A 23,429-nucleotide genomic window follows, 5' to 3' on the forward strand; every position below is an offset into this window, starting at 1 on the left:
TTTTTTAATAATGAAAGTTGAGAATAGCGGGGCGATGCACATCATACAGAAATGTGGGCCGAGACGGTGTTTAAAGTCACGCTGTACTTTTAAATTTCGTGGCACGGGAAAATTAATAGTCGACGTACGTCAGTGTTGCCAGGTGTGAGGACAAATGCGCGATTATTGTACGTGGAACGTTGAGTCGTTCAAACCAGCCATTTGTGGACAGACACGCTTAATCGGACTTGTGTAGAAATGCCAAGGCCCTGGCCTGAGTGCGGAAGAAAGGTAATCGAGTCGCGCGGGTGGCCAGGCGGTGGACCGAGAGGCGCGGATCTGGCAACCACCGCCGTGCGTTTCATACTGAAGGTCAAAAATGTCCCTCGTCCCCCTTCCGTCAGAGTTACACACAATTCAGCCAGCAGCAGCAGCAGCAAAATGGCCGACCGTCAAACAGCCGACTTCTCCGCGCTTTAGAAACCGACGTTCTGCTCGCTTCTGGTCGACGCGACCTGCTACACGCGTGCGAATCCACGGAAAGGCGCGTTTTCTTCCCTCCCCCGCCTTGCTAGCCGCAGCGCTGTTCGCGTTCGTGTTTTGTTGTCGCCTCGGATGCCTCGAAAGCCGAAACATTTCGCACTGAAGCACTTTAGCTAGCCCGCGCGCTAGCCGCACTTCATATGTGATTCCTGAGGTGAGTGACAGCCGTATTTCGGCGCGATCGCGACTCGGACGCGGCGTGCGGCGCTTTTCGTGTCGAGTTAACGCCGCGAATGTCCGTGGGAGCGCCGAGGTGGGGCGATGCTAGCTCGCTGCTACCCGGGCCAGCTGGTAGTGGCACGGAGCTGGCGTTCTGGGCTTCCAGGTTAAAAATAATTAAAACCTGATTATTATTTTTTTTACTCGTTGCATTGCATAAAGGCAACATTAGGCCGGTGCTAAGCGCTACATTTAACGCTGTCTGGGTACGTGAGGTGATTTTAGTTTTTTTTACCGCATGTTAATTAACTAGCTCGATTAAACGTAACTCGCGGGGTTATGCGCACGGATAATCGTGCTCGCTGCAGGGATGTTGCTCGGTCGCCGAATTCCGGTTTTGTACTACGTCTGGACGGACGGACCGACGGACTGATGGCTGCTTGCATGCATGCATGCATGCATGCATGAAGGGACGGTGCAGGATCTCCGGTTGCGGGTCGTGTTCCAGGTGGCCGGATCCCGTTTCGCCTACGTACAGGGTTGTGATGGGAGCGCGACGGAGAAGTTCGGGGTCCGGGACCCCCCCCGGCTTTAGCGGCCTGAGCGTATTGCGTCTCGGCATATGCCGCTTAGTCACTTCCTGTGCAAATGTGCGTGTGGTTTGGCGTGTATTGAAATAACCAGGTATGCTGAGGTGTGCATTATTGCCGCGTTTTGATCTGAGTAGTCTTAAGAGAATAGTCGGCGCGTTGCTTAGTAAGGCATTTCGTTCATTTGTTGAACTGTTGGTCACAGCGTTTTCTCCCCCCCCCTTTTTTTTTTTTTTTGTACCCCCCCAACTTTTTTAGAAAGGAGTACCAGGAAAGGGAACAGCGGTTCATGGAAGACAAGAAAAGGAAGAAAGAAGACAAGAGGAAAAGGGAAACCTCGCAGAAGGTAGTGTGGGTGTGTTTGTGTCTTGCACATTGCTTGGATTCCTTCGTTTCGTCACATGTTCCTCTGTAAGTGGACTTAAGGTTCGAACTGTCTTCCTGCGCCTAATCTGACAGTAGCCAAAGATTTTTTTTTTTTATATTATATTATATGTACGATTCTTTATCTAAGCATTTCTGAAATGTTTTCTCAAATTATCTTGTTTCAGGTTGCAGAGCAAAAAAACAAAGGTAAGAGAACTTTAAAAAAAAAAAAAAAAAAATTATTTACGCAGTCATGTTCCTCTTCTTGAACGTCCAAATGAACTGATTTGGTTTCTTGTATTCTTGACTCAGTGCCAGAATTGACCAAGCCCCCATCTGCCCAGTCTCCTGCCACCCCCAACTCGGCGTCCCCCAGCCCTGGCCCGGTCCCCTCAGCGCCCGCCTCCACTGCCACGGCAGCTGCAGGTGTCCCCCTCCAGGGTGGGAACAATGGTAAGCGGCCGGCGGTGGCCAACGGACAGCCCTCCCCCGGCACCCAGGCCCCCCAGCGCTACATGCCCCGCGAAGTGCCCCCTCGATTCCGTTGCCAGCAGGACCACAAAGTGCTACTGAAGAGGGGTCAACCACCACTGTCGTCCATGCTGCTGGGGGGAGGCAACGGCGGGGGTGACGGCCCCAGTACGACAGTAGCTGCTGTATCAGGTGAGACCCTGGTGCTGTGAGCTCTTTGCTGTTGATCTTAGGAAAAAATAAAGACAGTGCTTTTGAATTGCAGCTGGAGAGATTAAATTCATTCATGTAATGATAATAAGTTGAGTTGAACAGTTGAGTTGGAATATCCTTTTGGGGTTGTGCTTTTCTATAGGTGGGAACATGCCGTATAAAGCTGGGCATAGACTGCGATTTTTCCAGTCGTCTGGTGAACGCCCAAACTCAAATTGTATGACTAAATCGCATGCAAAGAAAACAAAACGCTCACAATTTGTGCACACACTGTACGGTCCGATGCTCAGATGCAACCTGACTGCTCACACTATGCAAGCAACATGAACACATTTGAAGAAGAAGAACCTGCAACAATAGCAATGCTGAACAAAGCATGCTTTGTCCATTTTGTGCACAGAAAAATCCAAAAGAGGTGCCACCGCTACACTTTAGAAAGCAGGCAGATCGCAAAAATGAATTTGACGACAAGATGTTTAGTTATTAACTTAAGTCGCACAGTGTATGCCCAGCTTAACTTTCAGTTGTACAACATCTGAAAGTTCTGCTTTTAACAGAATTGTTCTTTGTAGCTGGCATAACATACACATTTTCACTACCTGTTGAACGTACGTTGATAGTTTTTCCACCTATCAATATACGTATCAATAGCGGTGAGGGAGCGGACCCGTAATCGCTAGGTTGCCGGTTTGAATCCCGAACCACGAAGGTGCCACTGAGCAAAGCACCGTCCCTACACACTGTCCCTGGGCGCCTGTCATGGCTGCCCACTGCTCACCAAGGGTGATGGTTAAAAGCAGAGGACACACTTAGTCGTGTCACCGTGTGCAGTGCTGTGTTTCACAAGGACAATCACTTCATCTTCTTTTTTGCTTCCCTCTCAGATTCCAGTCAGGGCTCTGTGGGTCCTGCTGCTCCCTCACTGCCCCACACGTCGTCATCCTCATCAATCGCTGCTTCTTCTACTACTACTACTTCAAATTATGCAAATTCCATGTGGGGGGCCAGCTCTGTTAGCCAGCCCCTCTCTCAGGGCAGGGAGAAGGTGATAGTGGACGGGTCAAACCTGGAGGAATGGCCAACAATTGCCCCCGGGGATGGAGGAGTGAGGACGGGAGATTCAGCTGTCGCCAGGGGGTTGGATGGCAGCGCAATGCCAAATTGCAGTGCCTCGTGGGGAGAGCGGCACCTCCAGCAGCAAAAGGCTGTGGGAGCGGGCGGAGGGAAAGGCGGCGAGTCGGGCAGCACTTCTCCACCCTCTTCCTCTGGATCACCTAATGAATGTATGCAGTCTGGTGGTAGCGTCTGGGGCTCTTCCAACCAGGCGTCTCTAGGAGGAAATGCATTAGTCGCAGGGTCGTTGGTCCCCATATCCAAAGCCTCCTCTCTCCCAGGGACTCCAGACAGCTCCCTTGGTGTCAGCGGTGGGATTCCTGGTGCCAACTTCAACCCCAACACCAACCCTTCTGCTTGGCCAGCCCTGGTGCAGGATGGGGCTGGGGCAGCTGTGAGCGAGGCTGGACTTTCCACTTCCCTCCAAAGTTCAACATCTTCCTCTGCCAACAACCCTTCTTTGTGTCACCCCCCACATTCTGTGAATCACCCTCTTCACCAAATGCAATCCAGAGAGCCATCCTGTGGGGAGTGGGGTGGTGCAGCACTGGAACAAGGAGCAGGACCAAAAATCCCAGGGGTGACCGAGGAGGGCAGCATAGACTGTAGCGGGGGGAACGGGGGCGAACCTTCTGGTGCCTCTTCCTCATCATCCTCCACGACCTCATCCTCGTGGAGGGCCCTGCCTTTTCCCGCCAACAACTCCAAAACGGGTGCCTCAAGGACTGATGATTGGGAGGGTGTAGGAGGAAGCCCGGCCTCCGCAGAGGCAGGGGGGAACTCCTGGGGTTACAGCAGTGAATCGGACAGGCAAGGAAGCATGTCGACGGGCAGCTGGGGTGCGGGGAATGGGGGGAGTTGTCAGACCCCCGGTGGTGTATCTCAGGGAGGGTGGGGCGGGGTGGGTGAGTGGGGGGGGTGGCGGGGGCGGAATGGGCGGCGTTGGCGTAATTGGCAATCCAGATGGCTCAAGCAGCAACAGCAGCAGCAGCAGCAGCAGGGAGAGCGCCGGCAACCGGCCCACGTCGTTGTCCTCTGCGGCCTCCGCTACGACCAGAGCCTGGGACAATCAGAAGAGTGTTGGTGGAGATACAGGAGCAGGAGACCAAGCAGAGTGGGGAGGCCAGGGGAGCAGGGGAGGTGGTGACGGCGGCACGTCCTCCTCCAGCGGAGGGGCCAACTCCCGGAGTGGAAGCAGCAGCGGCCCTCACAATCAGCACCACCATGGTCACCACCGCTCACACCAGTCCCCCAATGCTGAAGTGGCCTTACAGAACCTGCTCAGCCGGACGGACCTGGACCCTCGAGTGCTCTCTAACACTGGCTGGGGACAGACGCAGATCCGGCAGAATGTGGCGTGGGACCTGGTCAGCGGGTCTTCCAATCCTTCAGTGTCCTCTGCAGCACAGGCTTCATCTGCTCCGCATTCCGGCTCCACTGCCTCGTCTAGTGCTGATCCATCGGCTTCATCCTCCCTGGTGCCTTCGGGTGCTAACTTGAACTCCAGCTCCACCATGGCCTCATCTGCTGTGGGCCCTGGTGAAGGCTGGGATAATAACAGTAACAGTGTGGGTGCCTCCCTGCAAGGGCGGGGTTCACTGTCCAACAGCAGTGCTCAATCGGCAGGTCTGGTTGGGCAGGGGAGGCCCACCGGGTCCTGGGGAGGAGAGATCCAGTCTGAAAGTCAAGGGAAGAGCTGGGGCAGTGAGAACCAGGATTGGACTGATCGTAGGGCAGCAAGTGGGTGGGGTGATTTGGGTCAACAGGGTAACCCAACCAGAGGTGGTGGGGGTGGTGGAGGAGGTTGGGGGAGCACTCAAGAAGACAAAGGGACAGGAAGTTGGAAGGAAATGGGTAGAGATGGAAGTGGGTGGGGTCAGAAGTGTGGAGGTGGTAGTGGAGGAGGAGAGTGGCGTGAGCCAGAGCCCAAATCAGGTAGCAGTGGATGGGGAGATGGGAACGGGGTCGCCAGAGGTCCAGCTGGGGACACAGATGGAAGCACATGGGGCGGCTGGGATGATGGAGCCCCAAGGAGAGCATGGGGGGCAGGAGGAGAAGGAGGAGGAGATGTGGCTAGCAAAGCCGGTCAAGGTTGGGGTGGAAAAGTGCACCCGTCACAGATGCCAAACAGTCAGGCGGCCTTGCTCAAAGGTCCTGGGCCGCAGCAGCAACAATCACAGCCTCCCCAGTCTCAGTCACTGGACCCAGGGGCAATGCAAGGGGGTTGGGGGCGACCAAGTGGCCCACCATCCCAGAGCCAAAGTTCAGGACTGACCTCGGGACCCAACCCTCAGATGTCTAGTGGACCCGGGGAGGCTCCGCAGCCAAGCGGCTGGGAGGAGCCTTCGCCACAGTCCATCAGCAGGAAGCTGGAAATCGACGATGGGACATCTGCCTGGGGCGATCCCACCAACTACAACTACAAGAGCGTCAATTTGTGGGACAAGAACGGCGCCACAGGCCAGCCACAATCACTGCAATCTCAGCAACAGCAGCAGGCGCCGCCTACTGTGCAACAGATGCCTGTACGGCAGCCTTCAGTCCTGGCAAACAGAGACATGAACCATGCACACAGCAAGGGTCCTCCAATTGGTAAGGAAAGATCTAGAAATTGTTATGCATACCAGAATACTGCAAAAGCATAGAAGTCCTGTTTCTCATATTATAATTACAATACGATAAATCAAAAAAATATTTATAATGATGAAAAAATGATGTCCTTGTTTTGGGTACATTTTTTTTTTGTTTTGTTTTGTTTTTTTTAATCATGTTTGATTTTTTCTGTCTTCAGCTCCTTCCAGTTGGGGTGGTGGTGGAAGCAGTGGCACTCCGAACAGCCCTTGTGTGGACAACGGCACGGCAGCCTGGGGCAATCCCAGCGAAAAGCCTGCAGGCTGGGGTGATCCTGACTCGGGAAAGGCTGCTGGCTGGGGAAGCCCTACTCTAAATCCAATCAAATCTGGTGAGGCAGCCGCTGCGGATCTTCATGTTTATACGGCGTTGTGCAAATTTCTTCATGATTTACCTAAATATGATACAAAGGTCCCTCGTCTGTTATCCTGCATGTGTTCTCTGACCTCCTGTCCAACATTATGTTACTCGTAAGACAGTAACTCGCAGAGTTTTGCTTATAAGAGGTCCTTAATGTGTTTACTGAGTTGTTAGAGCTCAGGTTATGTTTCCTTTTTTGATATATGCTGTACATCTAATTTAATGGATGTGAAGCTCTGAGTTCATATTGTTGCTGTTTATGGTCTGCAGGTTCAATGCCTATGCAAGAAGGTTGGGGTGAGGCAGAAGGCTCACAGAGTGCATCGCGTCACTCTAGCTGGGAGGAAGAGGAGGAAGGAGGTGGCATGTGGAACAGCACGGGATCTCAGGGGAGCAGCTCCTCCTATAACTCTGGTGGCTGGGGGCAGAGCCATGGAGCCAAGAAGGGCATCAAGGTACGGACCGAAAATTTGGCATTAAAGGCTGTGATGTTCCGGATGATGCCTGACATTTCACACTTAGGGCTCCATGAAGAGTGGTGGTGGCAGCGACACTTGGATGAACCCCATGACAAGACAGTTTACCAACATGGGTCTTCTGGTAGGTTCATGTTCAGTTGACCAATGAACAAGTTATTTCATGATTGGTGTTGTTGCTTGTGGGAATGCTAACGTAACATAACATAACATGGTCTTTTTTTTTTTTTTTTTCCCCTTTCTGTCTCAGGGTGAGGACCCCACTGGAAGGCCTCTGGATTTAGCACCTGGACCTCCCCAAGATAAGAAGCTAGATGGGGACAGGAGAGGCATGGGTCTAAATGACTACAATGGAGAGATGCGCAAAGGTGGCCGAGGAGGAGCAGGGGGAGGATTAGTCTTCCGTTCACCCAATTCCAAGGAAGTGGGCCCTGGCGAGACGGGCCCTTACTGTGACAAGGTAAGAACATTTTCTGATTCGTATTGGTTTTCCTTTTCAAATTTCTCCTGGTCCCCTCACCTCCAACCCTCACCATTCTTCCCATTTATCTATTTCCTTTCCCACTGGCCCCCCCTCCTGCCTCGATTGGGTGTCACTTGTGTTCAGCAGAACTTGCCTTTCACCAATCAGGATGGGTGCCTTGGGGAGGAGGGGCCTTGTTCTCCGTTCTCTCCGCCCACTGTCTTCAAGCCCTCCCCCCTCTACAACCACCCTAATCCCACTAGACAAGTAAGGCTGTGTCACGATTCGTCTCTCCCCATCCGTTAACCACAATATCCACCCAGCTTCGTTCAGTCAGTCATTTTTCAGTACTCTCTACTTTACAACTTTTATTCTCTACCTTGAGCAACCCTTCTGTAAATGTGTCCAAATACTTCTGACTCATGAGTTCTGCTCATTGTTTCAACATTCTCAGGTCTGCTTAATGTAGTGCACCTCTATTTGAGGGTTGGAGCCAGTCTGATCTTTTTTTTTTTTTTTTTTATTTTTGACCAAAATAGTGCACACGGAATAGTAGACCCAAGAAGGATGAAATGGTGAAAGTGCTCATGGGATGTTCACACAGACATTAGACCAACACTCCATTTTTTCTTCTTGCTGCTTTGTGTCTCGCCTCATTTATATGTTTATAACAGTGTTTCCCTCTTGTTGACTTATATCCACGTATGTTGGATAAGGTAGAAACTCATTCACATGCTGTATTCCACAGGTGGGCAGTCACAACGTGTTTGGTGGAGGAGGGATGGCCCAGTCCAGGCACCAATCCAGTGTGCCACCTGTAAACCCGACCCCTGGGGTTAGAGCGCAAATGCCTCATCAGTACCTGTCGCCTCAGGTATGCTGGAGCTCCCACTGCTCCCACTGCTGAGCTGCATTTTCTCTGCTTCTTATACCTAATGCTTTGTCAGTCTGCAGTTAGCTGTGGCTGTTTCTATGGTGATTGTGGTCTTGTATCTCTCCTAGGTGCCTGGCTCTGTGCTGAAGCAGATGCCCCCTCCAAGCGGGGGAGTGGGAGGTGTTGGGGGCGGAGTTTTCCCACCACAGCTGTCCCCCCAGCACATTGCCATGTTGAGCACCATCTACCCTCCTATACAGTTCCAGCTGGTGAGTGCTAATAGAATCACTTTTTATGCCCATTCACGCTCCTTGTGTGAGAGTCTTAATCCAAAGATAAATATAGTAATTTTCTGGTATTGTACCAAAGAATAAAATGTTTCCTTTTTTCTTGACTGTGCTAATTGGGATTTCTTTCTGGGAAGAATAAACCAGTCCCACAATATGATTGCAATTTTCGCTTACAATTTAATTGAAATAAAATACTTGCATTAAACTGAATTCAGCCGGAAATGCTTAATTGTCTATTTGGCAATTGTCTTGTGTATTTTCCATCCCATTTTCTCTTTCATCCTTGCTTTTGGCGAATCTAATCACGTGGATCTGTGGTCTCGTTTCTCGTTCCACAGGCGTGCCAGTTGCTCCTCCAGCAGCAGCAGCAGCAGCAGCCGCAGCAGCAGCAGCTGCTTCAAAACCAGAGGAAGTTTCCACAGAGTGTGCAGCAGCAGGCCGACCCTCAGCAAATTGCCAGGATCATGGCTGTGATCCGGCAGCAGCAGCAGCAGCTGGGTGGATCGGGCGGAGGATCCAAGCTGTCCCCCTCCCACCTGACTGGGAGTGCCCCCAAAATGCCCATGACTGACTCCCTGCATCACGGTGGCCTTGGTGGCTCAGTGGCCGACTTGCAAGCTAAAGGACATGGGGGTTACTCTGGTGAGTCAGGCGATCACGGGTCCGATAAATCATCAGTTGCAACGGAATTTTTCTATTACAGTCCATGTTGGTTTTGGGCTGTGTCTGTTGTCCTTTACTTTTTCCTGCTCAGTCTCAGGATGTCTCTTTCATCGTCAATGCAGGTTTTGGCTCTGGGGTGAACATGTCAGGGCTAGACTTGGGCTCTGTGGTTGGTGGTGGGCTAAAAGAGTCGGGGGGGCAGCAGTCCCGATTCAAGTGGATGATCGAGGGTCACTCCCCGGCCCCCTCACCTCCTGACGCCGCACTGAAGAACGGTGAGTGCCGTGTTAGCCGGGGCACTGTGGATTGCCTGTTTAGAATTTGACCTGACGTTTTCCCTCAGGTCCTATCTCAGCCCCCATGAAGCCAAGAGGGAACTCTCCGTACACCTCGTATGAGATGATGGGTGGAGAAGGGGTGCCATCGCAGTTCCCCTCTGACAACTGGCATCGGACTCCAGGAAAGATGGGCCCAAAAACTGGCACGTCCAGCTGGCCCCCAGGTGCAAAAAAATCCATTAGACAATTTTAATTGCTCAGCCAATCTGTCACATCATGTTCACAGACTTAATAATTAGCAGAAGAGCTGCTTTACAGCACTAAGCTTCAGGGGCAGATAGTGGCAAATTTCTGCGGGGTGTGTGATGCGATCTTTTTTTGTAACAATGACTTTACTGTGGCTGCTTTCACTACCAGAATTTCAGCCCGGCGTGCCGTGGAAGGGAATTCAAAATGTCGACCCGGAGTCTGACCCTTACATGACCCCTGGGAGCATGCTCAGTTCGTCAGGAGCGCCCAACCTGAATGACAGTGATCATCAGTTACTGAGAGACAACATTGGTACTGTTGGCACTCAGACCATACCAATAACTAAATGTTAATGTGTGTGTGCGAGTTTAACATATAAACATAATTTAACCCTGTAACAGCACTATCTAAGCTTCTTCTTTGTATTAATTTGGATTATTCAGTGAAACGGGTGAAGCTCTAAATTGTCCTGATTTATTTTTTAGATTCTAACCCCTCCCTGAACACCTTGTTGCCTTCACCTGGTGCCTGGCCCTACAGTGCCTCGGAGAGCCCAATCAACAGTGCACACAACACAGGTATCTGCATGGACTACAGCTGATCATGGAATTTTTTTTTTTTTTTTGTGTGTGTGTCTTGATTTTTTTTTTTTTCCCATTTCTCTTTTTACTTTCAGCTAAGTACACAGACTACAAGCCCAGCTGGCCCCCAGAACCCATTGGACACAACAAACTATGGAAGGCCAATCGCAACAGTTCCCAGCTGCCACGCCCACCGCCTGGACTGTCCCATCAGAAACAGCCAACCCTCTCTCCGTGGGCAGGAGCAGGCCCTCGATTGGCTAGGGGAGGATGGGGAGGCCCTGGCAGCAGCCAAGAATCCAGATATGGGCCTGGTAAAGACCAGCAAACTCTTGCTTGCATATTTATTTATTTATTTATTTATTTATTTAGTGTTATTTATTATGTCCCATGGCCCGTCACTCCTAAGTATGTGAATATTGTGACAGGTTCTGCATGGAGTGATGGATCCTCCAGAGGGAGCTGTTGGTTGCTGCTAAGTAACCTCACACCTCAGGTAAACTATGAGAGGACTCATTCAAAGCAAAAGGAAAGATTGAGTCCTTACACATAAAACAAATAATTATCAACATCATCTGAGCTTCTGTCTTTTGCCCACTCAGATTGACGGCTCCACCCTGCGAACCATCTGCATGCAGCACGGACCCCTGCTGACCTTTCACCTCAGCCTGAACCAGGGCAGCGCTCTGATTCGCTACAGCTCCAGACAGGAAGCAGCCAAAGCCCAGAGTGCACTGCACATGTGAGTCGCTCAGTAATACTTTGTCCTGTACTTATTTTCAAAACCGCAATTCTAAATCATTTGCTTTGCTCCTTTGCATCAGATTTTTTTTTTTCCGATTGGCAGTTCAAACTGCAGGAAAGGGTGGTAGTAGCCTAGTGGCTACTGTGAAACAGGAGACCCAGGTTCAAATCCCTCTTACTACCATTGTGTCCCTGAGCAAGACACTTAACCCTAGTCTCCAGGGAGACTGTCCCTGTAACTACTGATTGTAAGTCGCTCTGGATAAGGGCGTCTGATAAATGCTGTAAATGTAAATGAAAGGAGGAACCAAACGGCTTTTATGGCGTTCAGTCTTAAACCGCTGTACTAGTTTATAGGTCTTCTGCTTTTTTACATATGTAGCTGTTTTTTTTGCTGTTTAGACTAATACTAGGGGTGTAGGGGTGGTAAGAGCCTAGTGGGTAACACACTCGCCTATGAACCAGAAGACCCAGGTTCAAACCCCACTTACTACCATTGTGTCCCTGAGCAAGACATTTAACCCTAAGTTGCTCCAGGGGGGGACTGTCCCTGTAACTACTGATTGTAAGTTGCTGTGGATAAGGGTGTCTGATAAATGCTGTAATGTAAATAATAATAAAAACTAGTTGTGATTTCATTCTCATCTTTCTATGTCTCCTGCCAGGTGTGTCCTGGGCAACACCACAATCCTGGCCGAGTTTGTAAGTGAAGAGGAGGTCACCCGCTACTTTGCTCACTCCCAGGCTGGCGCTGCTACGTCAAGCGGGGCGTCTGTTGGTGTCGGGGTTCCCGGAGCATCCAGCTGTACAGGGACTGGTGGGAGCGCAGGGGTCCCTGGAGCAGAGCGGGACCGGACAGGATCAGCAAGTGTTTCTGGCCCAGGAGGAAATGGAGGCGTTGCCTCAGGGGCCGGGGGCTCAGCAGGGGTGGGGCCCTCCGGATCAAGCTGGAGTCTGGATGGTACGGGCAGCTCCCCAGACCCCACCTCCTCTGGCCAGGGGGCCGGCCTCAGTATTTTTGCCCAGTGGAGTAGTAATGGTGCTGGTGGTGGAGGGCCAGCGGTCGTAGGGGCCGTAGAGCCTAGCAGGGGCCATGGGCTGTGGGGGGGCATTCCCTCGGGGTACGCGGCAGGCAGCAGCCTGTGGGGGTCCCCTGCCCTGGACGACAGGCACCAGATGAGCAGCCCCGCCCCGCTGTTGCCTGGAGATCTGCTGGGAGGTGGAGCCGACTCTATCTGACTGAAACATCTTACAGATGCACATTCAACCTTATTCAATGAGCCACAGCCTAACTAAACCTGAGCATAAATACCGATACACTCACACGCACCCCACATTCATAGTTCCATTTAGCACACTGACTACGCGCACACACTCGGAAGTCTTCGTTTGAGCGGTAAAGCGAGCCCTCACATCCAAACACACACATCTCCAACCACAATACTGAGTTTTGGTTACACTGGCCAGAAATCGGCACGCCGCCAAAAGGTGTGTGTGTTTGTGTGTGTGTGAAACAGCGTTAAACGGACACACACAGACACACATGCACGTGTACCTTTTACCCTTAAATGAAGACTGCAGCAAGACTTGAACAATTGACAAAAAAAAAAAAAAAGGTGAAACCATTTGGACTCGTTACAGCAACTGGATCAATCCTTAACCTTGAGTTTATCACTTTCCGCATACTGAGACGGGATCACTCAGGCATGCACTGTAAAAAAAAAAACTACAGGATAAAAACTATGGAGAAAAAAGAAGATATGCATCATATAGGTGTTGTATGTGATGTCAAATAGTGCCCATTTAACAGCGAACCAAACACGTTCACACAACTGTACCTTTTTCGTTCGTTCGTTTTCTTTTTTTTTTGGTGTGGAACAGTGAAATAATTTTTTTTCCCCCATTCAAATGCTGACCTCGTATGTTTTTGGTTGTTATTCTCCCCCCCCGTTTTTTCTTTGTTCCTCCCCTCTCATTCCTTCAATCGTGATGTTTAGCTTTACACAGCTTTGGAACGTGTTCTGGGCAGCAGGAGTTGTGACTAGAGTTACTGGGGTGGGGCGGGGCAGGGCGTGGTGTGGCCTTGATTGCTAACATTTTGCTTGTCAGGGAGGTGAACAGGCGAGTGAGTGAACGAGTGAGTTCAACAACATCGGCACTAATGAAAATGTTTCTTAAGTTGTGGTTTTAGCAGAACTCTTCTTTTGTTTTATATATTGTATGAATTGCAATAATAAATATATTATTTTAGAAGACAACCGACTAAATGCATTCGTACTGAGACATGCCAAATATGTCACACCAAGCTGGACTAGAGGGGAGTCTTAGGAACACTTAGTTGGTTTGTATTTTTTTTTTTTTTTTTTTTTTTTTTGTCTTGTGTATCATTTTAAATTAAGCCGGGCTTTATCACTCCTGTTCAGGTTTTTTTGTTTGTTTTTGTTTCCAATTTTACAAAAGAACTTAATTTAAAAAGAAAAGAACAAGAGAATTAATAAAGGTTGAATTAAATTTGACTTGTGCCTTCCTTTTGTACAGGAATTTTAGGACATTGTGACTAAGATATGCCTAAAACTCTGTTTGAAATCATGTTTTTTTCCCTCTCTGGAGCCCTTTTAAAGTGAATTAGAGATTGAATAATTGTCATATTTAAGGTTTTCTGGAAAATCCTGAACGTTGTTGATTGCACCCGTTCTGCCATGGGCGATTCAGAGTCGTGTGTTAATCTCGGTCATGAGAAGTTGTGATTATACAGGTCCTTTGGAGGATTTAAAAGTTTAAAGATTTTATGTTCATGTTCATCTAACCCCCCCCCCCAAAAAAAAAAGTTAAGTGCATGAGGATATAGAGATCAATGATATGGCCAGTGTGTCCAGTGCAGATCTTCACTTCAAAAATCATCACATCCACATTCAGTTGCTCTGCGCACCTGTTTTGCTCGGTCCATATTTTTTTCTTTTTTTTGAAGGTGTAATGTAATTTAAACATTTTATGGTTTGTGTGTGTGTGTGTGTGTGTGAGAGGGAGGGGAGTAAGAAGCCTTTTTTTTTTTAATGCACGCATGCGCAGTTCCGCCCCTGGACTAATCCGCTGGGATTGAGCGCAAGTAAATAACCGGGTTGACGTGTTCCGTCCCACCTTAAGAGCCCCTAGCGGGGCTCGTTTAGCCTCAGTCGTTACATTGAAGGAAAATAAGATACAGAAAATAAATTTACAAATACAGATTAATGTATTTGACCTGAACACACACGGTAGAGGGGGAAATGCAGATTGTATTTGTGTTTTAACTCTTCGATCTCCTGCTAGGAATCCTCTAATTTAAAGAGCCATGTCTATAAGCAAAATTATCAAGTGGCTTTAAAAATTAAGAAGGCACTAGACCAGCAACAAGTGACAGAAGTTTTAGCCTTCGTCGTTTCCCATATCAGGTTTCTCTTGGTGTCCTACCTGTACATTTGTACATAATGAGTAGTGCAAATAAGCCTATAAGGTCTCTGGTGGATTTAAAGTTGATCAATAGTCGGCCTGAAATAGCATCACTGCATACAGACGAAAGTGTAGATTTCTGTATCAAGCGTCCGTATATAAACCACGTCGGGAAGCCCGCCCCTACCGGCGCGTTGCGGGTACTGCAGGCGTCCGATCCGCGCTTAAGGTGGAACGGAACATTCGCTCAGCGAATCCGTGGATCGCGGGCGAACTTCGGCCGAGACGCGTGAACAACGTGGGGAATCGTGAGCGGAGCGACGCATGAAACCAGCCCGAGCCGTGCGGGATTTTATTCGCCGCTTCAACAACACTCGGTAACGTGAAAGATAAAGCATGACGCTGCCGCGGGGGCTTTAAATCCGAACCCTGCCCGCTGCCGATCAAGGTCAGTTTCTACTTGGTCCTCTGATTCGCATTCACCTTAAAATAATTACTTTCTTTTCGTGCAATTTGTCCGCCAAATGCGAATGAGGAAACATTACTTTTGTGAGATTTGACTGAAAAGGCGATATTTGTGGAATATTTAAAGATTCCACACAAAGCAGCACCGTTCTTACTGTGTTATACAGTCAGGTTATTATAATGTACATCATTTATGAACTGCACTTGAAAACAAGGTGGTTGTAGAAAATGAATGGGGATTGTTTTATTAATTTTTTGCAAGTCATTGGGGCCGGGATATTGTTACACTTTTTTAAAAAATGACTGTGTACTCATCCTCTAATGCAGTAGTGGTTAATGAAACTGCCCTCTATGTGTACAGTGGGGCATCCTGCTGTGCCTGTGTAAGGCCTGGGGGGTCCCATGATTGGACAGGAAGTGCAGGCCCTCGGCCCCTGACCTATCATGGCACTGATTTATTTTTAGCCCTTTATTTATTGGCCTGTCCCGCTGCCTTCAGTTGGGCTGGCCGCTTTTCACAGTCTACCTCAGGCAGTGTGTACGTCATATTGACCTATAACACAGTGGAATTGTGGGTAGTTTGGGGAGGTGAGTCGGATCGGGTGTGTAAACACTGCTGTGGCCCTCGTCCATCAGATGCACAAGCTGTGGAGAAGAGATGTCCCCATGTCTGACCGTTTTGGGGAGTCCTCGCCCGCTGGAGGGTCTCCAGGGACCCCAGCTACTGAGCTCCCCGCCGGCCCCAACATCTCTTGGCTCCCGGAGGCTCCTCTGCTCACCCCGGACCAGCCGATCTTCCTCATGACCGCCGCGGCTCAGGTGGTGTCCGGGGTCTTTGTGTGGACGGCCTTGCTCTTCACCTGCCACCAGGTAAACCAACAGGGCATCTGTCGAACTGAGGCTCACAATGGGCCAATTTCCAAAGAGCACCTGCTGTGTATGACGCAGTGCAATGACAAAACCACTAATTGCTGGGCTCTCGTGAAGGACTGAAACATGAGATTTCATTGTTTGTTTTCAGTTTAAAGATGTTTAAGGTCATTTAGAAATAGACATCAGATTGATCAAAACTCCAGTCCAGACCTTATTCATGTTGTAAATGACCCTGTAAATGGCTGTTAATGATGGACTGTCGACATACATGTAAAAAGGAACTTTTTATGTTGCTGCGTTCACTAATGCAACGTCTGTATGGTTAGAAAACCATTTAGCAATGATCCTAGTAGAGTTGAAAACAGTTACTCTGATAAAACAAGCACTAAAACTCGACTAATTCACACTAGTCTGAGTATCGGCATATGTGGCTTTTATCATTATTTCATTTTCAGTGACTATTTCTTCTTATTTTTTATAATATTTTCTATTGAATTTGTCATGGAAGACAAAGATTTTTGTAAATGGCACAGAACTTCTTTGAAAAAAGGACAATTTATGTGTTAATGCTTGCATTAAGGACAGTGTGTATAATCGTTTTTATAGTGTGACTAGTGTACAAAAAGTTTTACATTTGCATTTATGGCATTTTTATCAGACGCCCTTATCCAGAGTGACTTATAATCACTTGTTACAGGGACAGTCCCCCCCTGGAGCAACTTAGGGTTAAGTGTCTTGCTCAGGGACACAATGGTAGTAAGTGGGATTTGAACCTGGGTCTTCTGGTTCATAGGCGAGTGTGTTACCCATTAGTCCACTACCACCCTAATTACACTAATGCACATTACATTATACATGAAAATATTCAGAAGCTAAATGCGATTTGTCCTTTTTTATGTTAAATTAATAAGGTTACTGCATAATGTAATGGTACAATACAAGCTGGTGTGAAAATGCATAATGATTATTAATGTATTTAGGGCATATATGATGGATTGTGGAGCAGTTTTTGGAACCTGTGCACATGTTCAGGTGTGGGCTGAGCCTCTGCCCCATCTCTGTTAGATCTACATGCATCTACGCTACTACAGTTCCCCGAATGAGCAGAGGCACATCGTCCGCATCCTCTTCATCGTGCCCATCTACGCCTTCGACTCGTGGCTCAGCCTGCTGTTCTTCACCAACGATCAGTATTACGTGTACTTCGACACAGTGCGGGACTGCTATGAGGGTGAGCCATCCAGCCATCTTGGAGACCAAGCCCAGTATGAATAAATGGGGCGAGAGTCAGCTTAACCTAGAAACAACATATGCATTTAGCTACAGGCTTAAGCAGGCCATACTGTGTTTATGCATGCACATTTCTCTTTATGATTTATGGTTTTATGATTTTTTTTTTAGCCTCTGTAACAAATTCAAGTGTTTAGGTGAATTATATTTGTAGGTATAATACATTGGAGCACCCTGAACTGGTGTGTCGGTTTCCACTCACTGGGTTGTGCTGGCTTTGTCTGCCTTTACAGATTTACATTTACAGCATTTATCAGATTCCGTTATCGACAGTGACTTACAGTAGTAGTAGTAGTAGTTACAGGGACAGTCCCCCCTGGAGACACTCAGGGTTAGGTGTCTTGCTCAGGGAAGCAATGGTAGAAGGGTGGGGTTTGAACCCTGGACTTTGGGCTCTTCTGCTGCAAAGAGAAGTGTCTTACCTACAAGGCCAGATTTAAACCCACAAAGCAGTGCAATAAACGTGCGACTGGTTGATTTAAGCACATTCAGCAACATCTTATCAAATTAAATCTAGGTTTAATACATGGTCTGGCCGCACATATCCATATCTCCGCCCGTGACAGATGGCCTCGGGTCCCTGTTCCTGCCTGGGTGAATGCAGGCTGCATCTTTGTCCCCTTGTTTCCAAGGTCTGCTGGGATTTCTTGGGAGGGACGCCTGTTACGTGGCAACGGGTGACTGCTGCCTCCCAAAGAGAATACTGCATGTAATAAAATATAAGATACATAAAAGATAAATAATGTCACTGAACTTCGGCACAACTGCTAAACAGTGGCCATAACATATTTAAAATAGAAACATGAACTGTTGGTGCAGTACAGAATTATGAAGGGGAATGTGATGAAAATGTGAGGTACGAGAGGCCTGCTGTCCTCCAGCTACCAGCAGCTGTCTCCACCCTCTAATTATAGAACCATGCTGACACACACACACACACACACACACACACACACACACTCACAAACTGGAAACAAGAGAGACTCCAGTGGGAAGCCTGCTGCACAAACTTGTCAATCAACCAACCAATTCTAATTGTAAAATTAGAATATTGTGAAAAGATCATTTGTTTTTCGTCTATTTATTTATTTTTATTTATTATTATGGCTGATAGCACAGGAAAATCGGATATTGGATGAGTCATTATAATTACTTAAGGTCATAAGGATTGATAATACAGAAATGTCCAGCTTTTGAAAAGTATCGTATTGGCATTCATACAGTTGCTTGGTTGGGGTTTATCTTTCTTAATCAAATTAGATTAACAAAGAACCTTTCTCACCATATTCAACATTTTTAAGATGCATGTGTGAATATCCCTTATTGTCTGTACTGTGTGTCTCCTCTGCAGCATTCGTCATCTACAACTTCCTCAGTCTTTGCTATGAGTACCTGGGAGGGGAGAGTGCCATCATGGCCGAGATTAGAGGAAAGCCCATCGAGTGAGTTTTACAATTTAAAAAAAATATTGGATTTCTCTGTGTTTATTGCTCTAAGCAAGTTGTTCTTTCTTCCCAGGTCTAGCTGTGTCTACGGGACCTGCTGTCTCCGGGGTAGAACCTACTCCATTGGCTTTCTTAGATTTTGCAAGCAGGTCGGCGTCAGCTCTTTTCATCCTTGTCAGTTCTCTGAATTCGTTTATGGTCTCTGACCTTCTCCTTGTGACCTTTAGGCCACCCTGCAGTTCTGCGTGGTGAAGCCCCTGATGGCGATGATAACGGTCATCCTCCAGGCTTTTGGGAAGTACCGGGACGGAGACTTCAAGTGCGTCCTGTCTTCCTCTCATTAGTCATCTCCCTGGGAGGGAACATTAACCAGCACTGCTGCTTACATCACTTGTTGTTGGTGGTCACGAGGGTGTAATTAGCTGTGCTGACTGTGCATGCACGATGCATTTACAAATCACTCCTGTCATTTGTTGCATGGGTCACATTACAGATAGCTAGCAAGAATATCTGTGTTGACAACGTTCATTTACTTTCACATGTTAAATATAAAAAATCAGCCTAGGCTTTATATTAGCTGTATTTTCATTTTATATAGGCAGTTTCTGGCCTTCTCTCTTATCCCACAAAGACACACATAAAATAAAATATCTATGCATAATGTGCCACAGAGACACTGGCCACTGGTTAAAACCATGCCGGTCTGATCTCTCCATAGCGTGGCCAGCGGTTACCTCTACGTCACCATCATCTACAACATCTCCGTCAGCCTGTCGCTCTACGCACTCTTCCTCTTCTACTTCTCCACCCGAGACCTGCTGAGCCCCTACAGGCCCGTGCTGAAGTTCTTCATGGTCAAATCAGTCATCTTCCTGTCTTTCTGGCAAGGTGAGTAATTCACTATGACACAAAATTGTAATATTTAGTTATGTTTGCAATATTTGCATATTGGTTCTTCACTTGAATACTCGCAATATTTGCAATATTGAGGTCTATAGCAGTCGCAAAAGCATTTCACTGCATATCATACCGTGTATGACTGTGTACGTGAATTTGAATTTAATAGTCACTTTACTTTCGCTTGGTAGGAGTGCATTTAAATACTCAATTTGGGCAAGAAAAATGTGAATTGACCACCGCTACTATGAACAAGTGTGCTGCACCAGTCAAATGTTAGTCAGTTGAACACACAAGACAAATGTCTTACCTTTGTTATTACCCTTGACAAGACCCGGGTATAAGTGGAATAATCCACTCCGAGGAGGATGTTCACTTTGCTTGCTGTTAAAACCCTTTAACAGACACCTCACTGTGGATTATCCCTTACATAATGCTCATGTAGCTCCAGTACAGGGGATCAGTTGCTGCTCTGAATGCGGGCGTGGCCTGAAAATAATGCAATTAAATTTCATTTATTATATTTGGCATATGACCGTTGGTACGTGTTTTTGGTACGGGGTCGTTTCTCACCAGGCATGCTGCTGGCCATCCTGGAGAAGTGCGGGGCCATCCCTCAGATCAGCGGCGTCAAGGTGTCAGTGGGCGAGGGCACGGTGGCTGCGGGCTACCAGAACTTCATCATCTGCATCGAGATGTTCTTCGCTGCCTTGGCCCTGCGTCACGCGTTCACCTACAAAGTCTACATGGACAAAAGACTCGACCCACAGGGTGTGTTAGCGATCATAAACGACAGAATTCACAAATCAGCTTTATGGTGGGCAGTTGCCACTTGTGTTGGCTAGACATCTGGCTTATAGTATCTACAAAACTCTAGCTCATGTGGGACCTTCCTGGCTGGCTCATTCAAAGAAATAGAAGAGGAACTTTAATAGGAACCTTTAATAGGACTTAAAGGATCCTAATACCACATACACACATACAAAAGTTTGGACACCTTCTCATTCAATATGTTTTCTTTATTTTCATGACCATTTACGTTGGTAGATTCTCACTGAAGGCATCAAAACTATGAATGAACACATGTGGACTTATGTACTTAACAAAAAGTGGAGACCTGGTCTCCACAGTCACTGGACCTGAACCCAATCGAGATGGTTTGGGGTGAGCTGGACCGCAAAGTGAAGGCAAAGGGGCCAACAAGTGCTAAACACCTCTGGGAACTCCTTCAAGACTGTTGGAAAACATTTCAGGTGACTAAGCTCATCGAGAGAATGCCAAGAGTGTGCAAAGCAGTAATCAGAGTAAAGGGCGGCTATTTTGAAGAAACTGGAATAAAACATGTTTTCAGTTATTTCATCTTTTTTCCACATGTGTTCATTCATAGTTTTGATGCCTTCAGTGAGAATCTACCGACGTAAATGGTCATGAAAATAAAGACATTGAATGAGGAGGTGTGTCCAAACTTTTGGCCTGTACTGTACATGGTCATGATGTTATGGTTGAACTATGTATAGTTCTGTATGTACTGGAGAGATCAAACTGCAGCACACTACCTTACTGACTTTTTTGTTTTTTCCTTTCCCTCCATCTCACCTCTGTCTGCCTCAAAACCTTTTTTTTTTTTTGCATTCACAATCCATCTAATGTGTCAATCTTTGTCAAAATTCTCCCAACTCCTCCCTCCCTCTGCATGTTTCGCTTTATCTGCACATGCTGCTCTGAAGGGCCTTTTCCTGATAACGGACCGAATGGTAGGTGCCCACTTTCTGTCTGGTATTCCCTCACCGCTCTATGATCTAACATGCCTCCATCCCGTGTAAAACATGTAATACGTAACACACAGAACAGATTTTTTAAATGCATATGTGTATTGAGTATGTGCATGTCTGTTCAATGTCAGAATGTTAATGCAGTAAACTGGATCTTTTTTGTTAGTGCCATTTGCCTTAGTGGGAGATTTTTAATCACGTTTCTTTCATTCAGGTCACTCCGCCCCAATGAAGAGCATCTCCAGCAGTTTGAAGGAGACCATGAACCCCGGTGACATGGTCCAGGATGCCATCCACAACTTCTCTCCAGCCTACCAGCAGTACACCCAGCAGTCCACCCTGGAGCAGGGCGTTCCTGCTCCGCCAGTCTCGCGTAGCCACAGCACCGTCACATCCCGCGACAACGAGAAGACCTTCCTCCTCAGCTCTGACGATGAGTTTTAAATACGCCATTCCCCTGTTAATATAATAATAATAATAGACCCCCTTCCCACCACCACTGAGACTCACAGAAACATAGATTCCCTTACTTGACAAGGGTGTACGTCCCTACTGTGCCGGCCATCTCTTTGGCCATAAGTGCAGTAGCTAGGCAGTGGCATCGGCTGTGTATTTTTGGGTTCGGGCTGACACATTATAGACCCCCCGAAAGACGAGAGGTCTCCACAGGGACTCGTGTGTGAAAACTGGGTCAAAGGAAAATGCTATTTTTTTCCGTGGATATTGATTTAAGAGGATGGTAAGGTGGTGTGGTATTGTAGTGTTCTATGTAGTATTTTGCTCTATTTGACTATTAAATATGTGCCCATTTGTCAGGTCCCCTTGGTAACAGCGGGATCTTACCGCAGCTCTCGTGCTTTTTTGCCGATGGATGAGCGAGGGAAGCGCGAGTGCGTGGGCAGTGATGGGATTACGGATTAGGACAGAATGTGATGCAGGCCTGGGTCTGACTGAGCAGCGCTCGTCTGACTGGATTAGCAGGGTGCAACTGGGGCATTATTCGCAAGCGACAAATTAGCACGGGATTTTGTGTTGCATCAGCCATGCGACCAGTGCGCAAAATCCGAAAATCTGGGTTAGATATCCAAGGAATGTTTTTTTTTTTTTTTTGTGCATGGACCAGAGAAAAGCGTTGCCACAGATTAACAGTGGTGCTCTTGATGAAGGAAATAATCTGTTAGATGGTTTTACGCAGAGCGGCTTTAAACTCCACTGCCTCTGGTGCTGTAAGATGGAGGACAATTTCATTTTTTGTGGTAGGTAAGGTGACTGATTCCGAAAGCTCCAGCAGTTTCAAATACCATTCCAATAATAGAAACCGGGGTGTTCCTCCCATCTCTACCGCTAGAGGGCAGAAATGGGAGGAAACACACACTTAGGCTCCGCCTCCTCATATCTTGTGTAGACAGACGAGCCATTATCTCACATTTACACACGTCTTAGTGGTGGAGGTGGGGCTAGTGTGTTGAGTTTTGCGCTTACGCTTTTCCAGACCAATTCATCGACAGCTTACAATTAGCAACCCCACGTAACCAAACTGAAATAAGACAGATCTCTGAAGTGCAGTTATGTCATTTCTATTTTGGCCAAAACACAATTCATGAGCATGAAGGATTTAATTAATTTAAATTGCACCATTTAAGGTGACACCCAGCTTGGAGTAATTCCCACTCAGTCAGTGTAAATGCACTCCTTCACAGGTAGTGCCCTGAAGGCCTCATGTATTGGACCTTTATATACTTTTTTTTTTCTCATGACTTTTCTCCACTAAATATTACCATGTCTTACATTGATGTGTTTTGTTATGTGCTGCAAGAGATTTCATTGAAGGAAAGTAATGCTTCAAACACCATCATTTGGACGAAAAGTTCTTATAAGAAATTAAATTGAACATGAGGCATTTGCACAATACTTTCGTAATTGCAGGAGTTGTTTAATATGTGTAGATAATCTGGAATGTGCTAAATAAATGTCTGGAGGTGTAAATGTTAAATTGTAAAAATCAGAAGCTGGAGCTGGTAAAATGGTTTTGCCGTTAGTTGTTAACTAGGATTAGTTTTGTACTTGTCTCTATATTTCTCCTTCGCGTAGGTCAATAAAAACTGAATAAACCAAATAAAGATTTATGCTTCAGCCTGCTGGTCTCTTCTACTTCCTTTATTGGAACTGTGGTCTGATGCATCCAGCACTGATCTTCTTCACATGACAGCCAGAGAGT

At 47.4% G+C, this 23,429-nt stretch overlaps 2 protein-coding genes and 1 long non-coding RNA gene across 4 annotated transcripts; 2 read left to right on the plus strand and 1 right to left on the minus strand.

Moving 5' to 3' along the window:
* The first annotated feature begins 349 nt into the window (after window positions 1-349).
* On the plus strand, window positions 350-12,827 carry tnrc6ba (trinucleotide repeat containing adaptor 6Ba). The gene is given in 22 exon segments (XM_028989088.1): window positions 350-523; window positions 1,530-1,617; window positions 1,823-1,844; window positions 1,950-2,300; window positions 3,206-4,347; window positions 4,349-6,026; window positions 6,226-6,396; window positions 6,696-6,880; window positions 6,948-7,025; window positions 7,152-7,361; window positions 7,509-7,631; window positions 8,113-8,238; window positions 8,367-8,507; window positions 8,867-9,170; window positions 9,314-9,466; window positions 9,535-9,693; window positions 9,887-10,030; window positions 10,204-10,296; window positions 10,395-10,613; window positions 10,728-10,795; window positions 10,902-11,041; window positions 11,709-12,827. Coding segments are annotated over 21 exon segments (6,138 nt in total). The 5' UTR covers window positions 350-523; window positions 1,530-1,560; the 3' UTR covers window positions 12,283-12,827.
* Window positions 12,828-14,691: 1,864 nt separating this feature from the next.
* tmem184ba (transmembrane protein 184ba) lies at window positions 14,692-23,345 on the plus strand. 2 transcript variants are annotated; one of them, XM_028988867.1, is made up of 10 exons: window positions 14,692-14,917; window positions 15,571-15,804; window positions 16,873-17,038; window positions 18,449-18,539; window positions 18,616-18,691; window positions 18,770-18,861; window positions 19,261-19,430; window positions 20,016-20,210; window positions 21,167-21,193; window positions 21,426-23,345. In XM_028988867.1, exons 2-10 carry the CDS (start codon window positions 15,571-15,573, stop codon window positions 21,653-21,655), a joined length of 1,281 nt encoding a protein of 426 aa, XP_028844700.1. In that variant the 5' UTR covers window positions 14,692-14,917; the 3' UTR covers window positions 21,656-23,345. The 2 variants fall into 2 exon arrangements, with proteins under 2 accessions (XP_028844700.1, XP_028844702.1); XM_028988869.1 differs by having other exon boundaries at window positions 14,704-14,846.
* Window positions 16,342-18,890, minus strand: LOC114795505 (uncharacterized). Its single transcript, XR_003750518.1, has 4 exons — window positions 18,750-18,890; window positions 17,624-17,800; window positions 17,379-17,498; window positions 16,342-17,104 (listed from the first exon to the last, which is right to left on the minus strand). It is a non-coding gene; the product is annotated as an uncharacterized LOC114795505 (long non-coding RNA).
* Window positions 23,346-23,429: the final 84 nt, after the last annotated feature.

The sequence above is a fragment of the Denticeps clupeoides genome, chromosome 8 (assembly GCF_900700375.1).
Source record: "Denticeps clupeoides chromosome 8, fDenClu1.1, whole genome shotgun sequence".
NCBI classification, from domain to species: domain Eukaryota; kingdom Metazoa; phylum Chordata; class Actinopteri; order Clupeiformes; family Denticipitidae; genus Denticeps; species Denticeps clupeoides.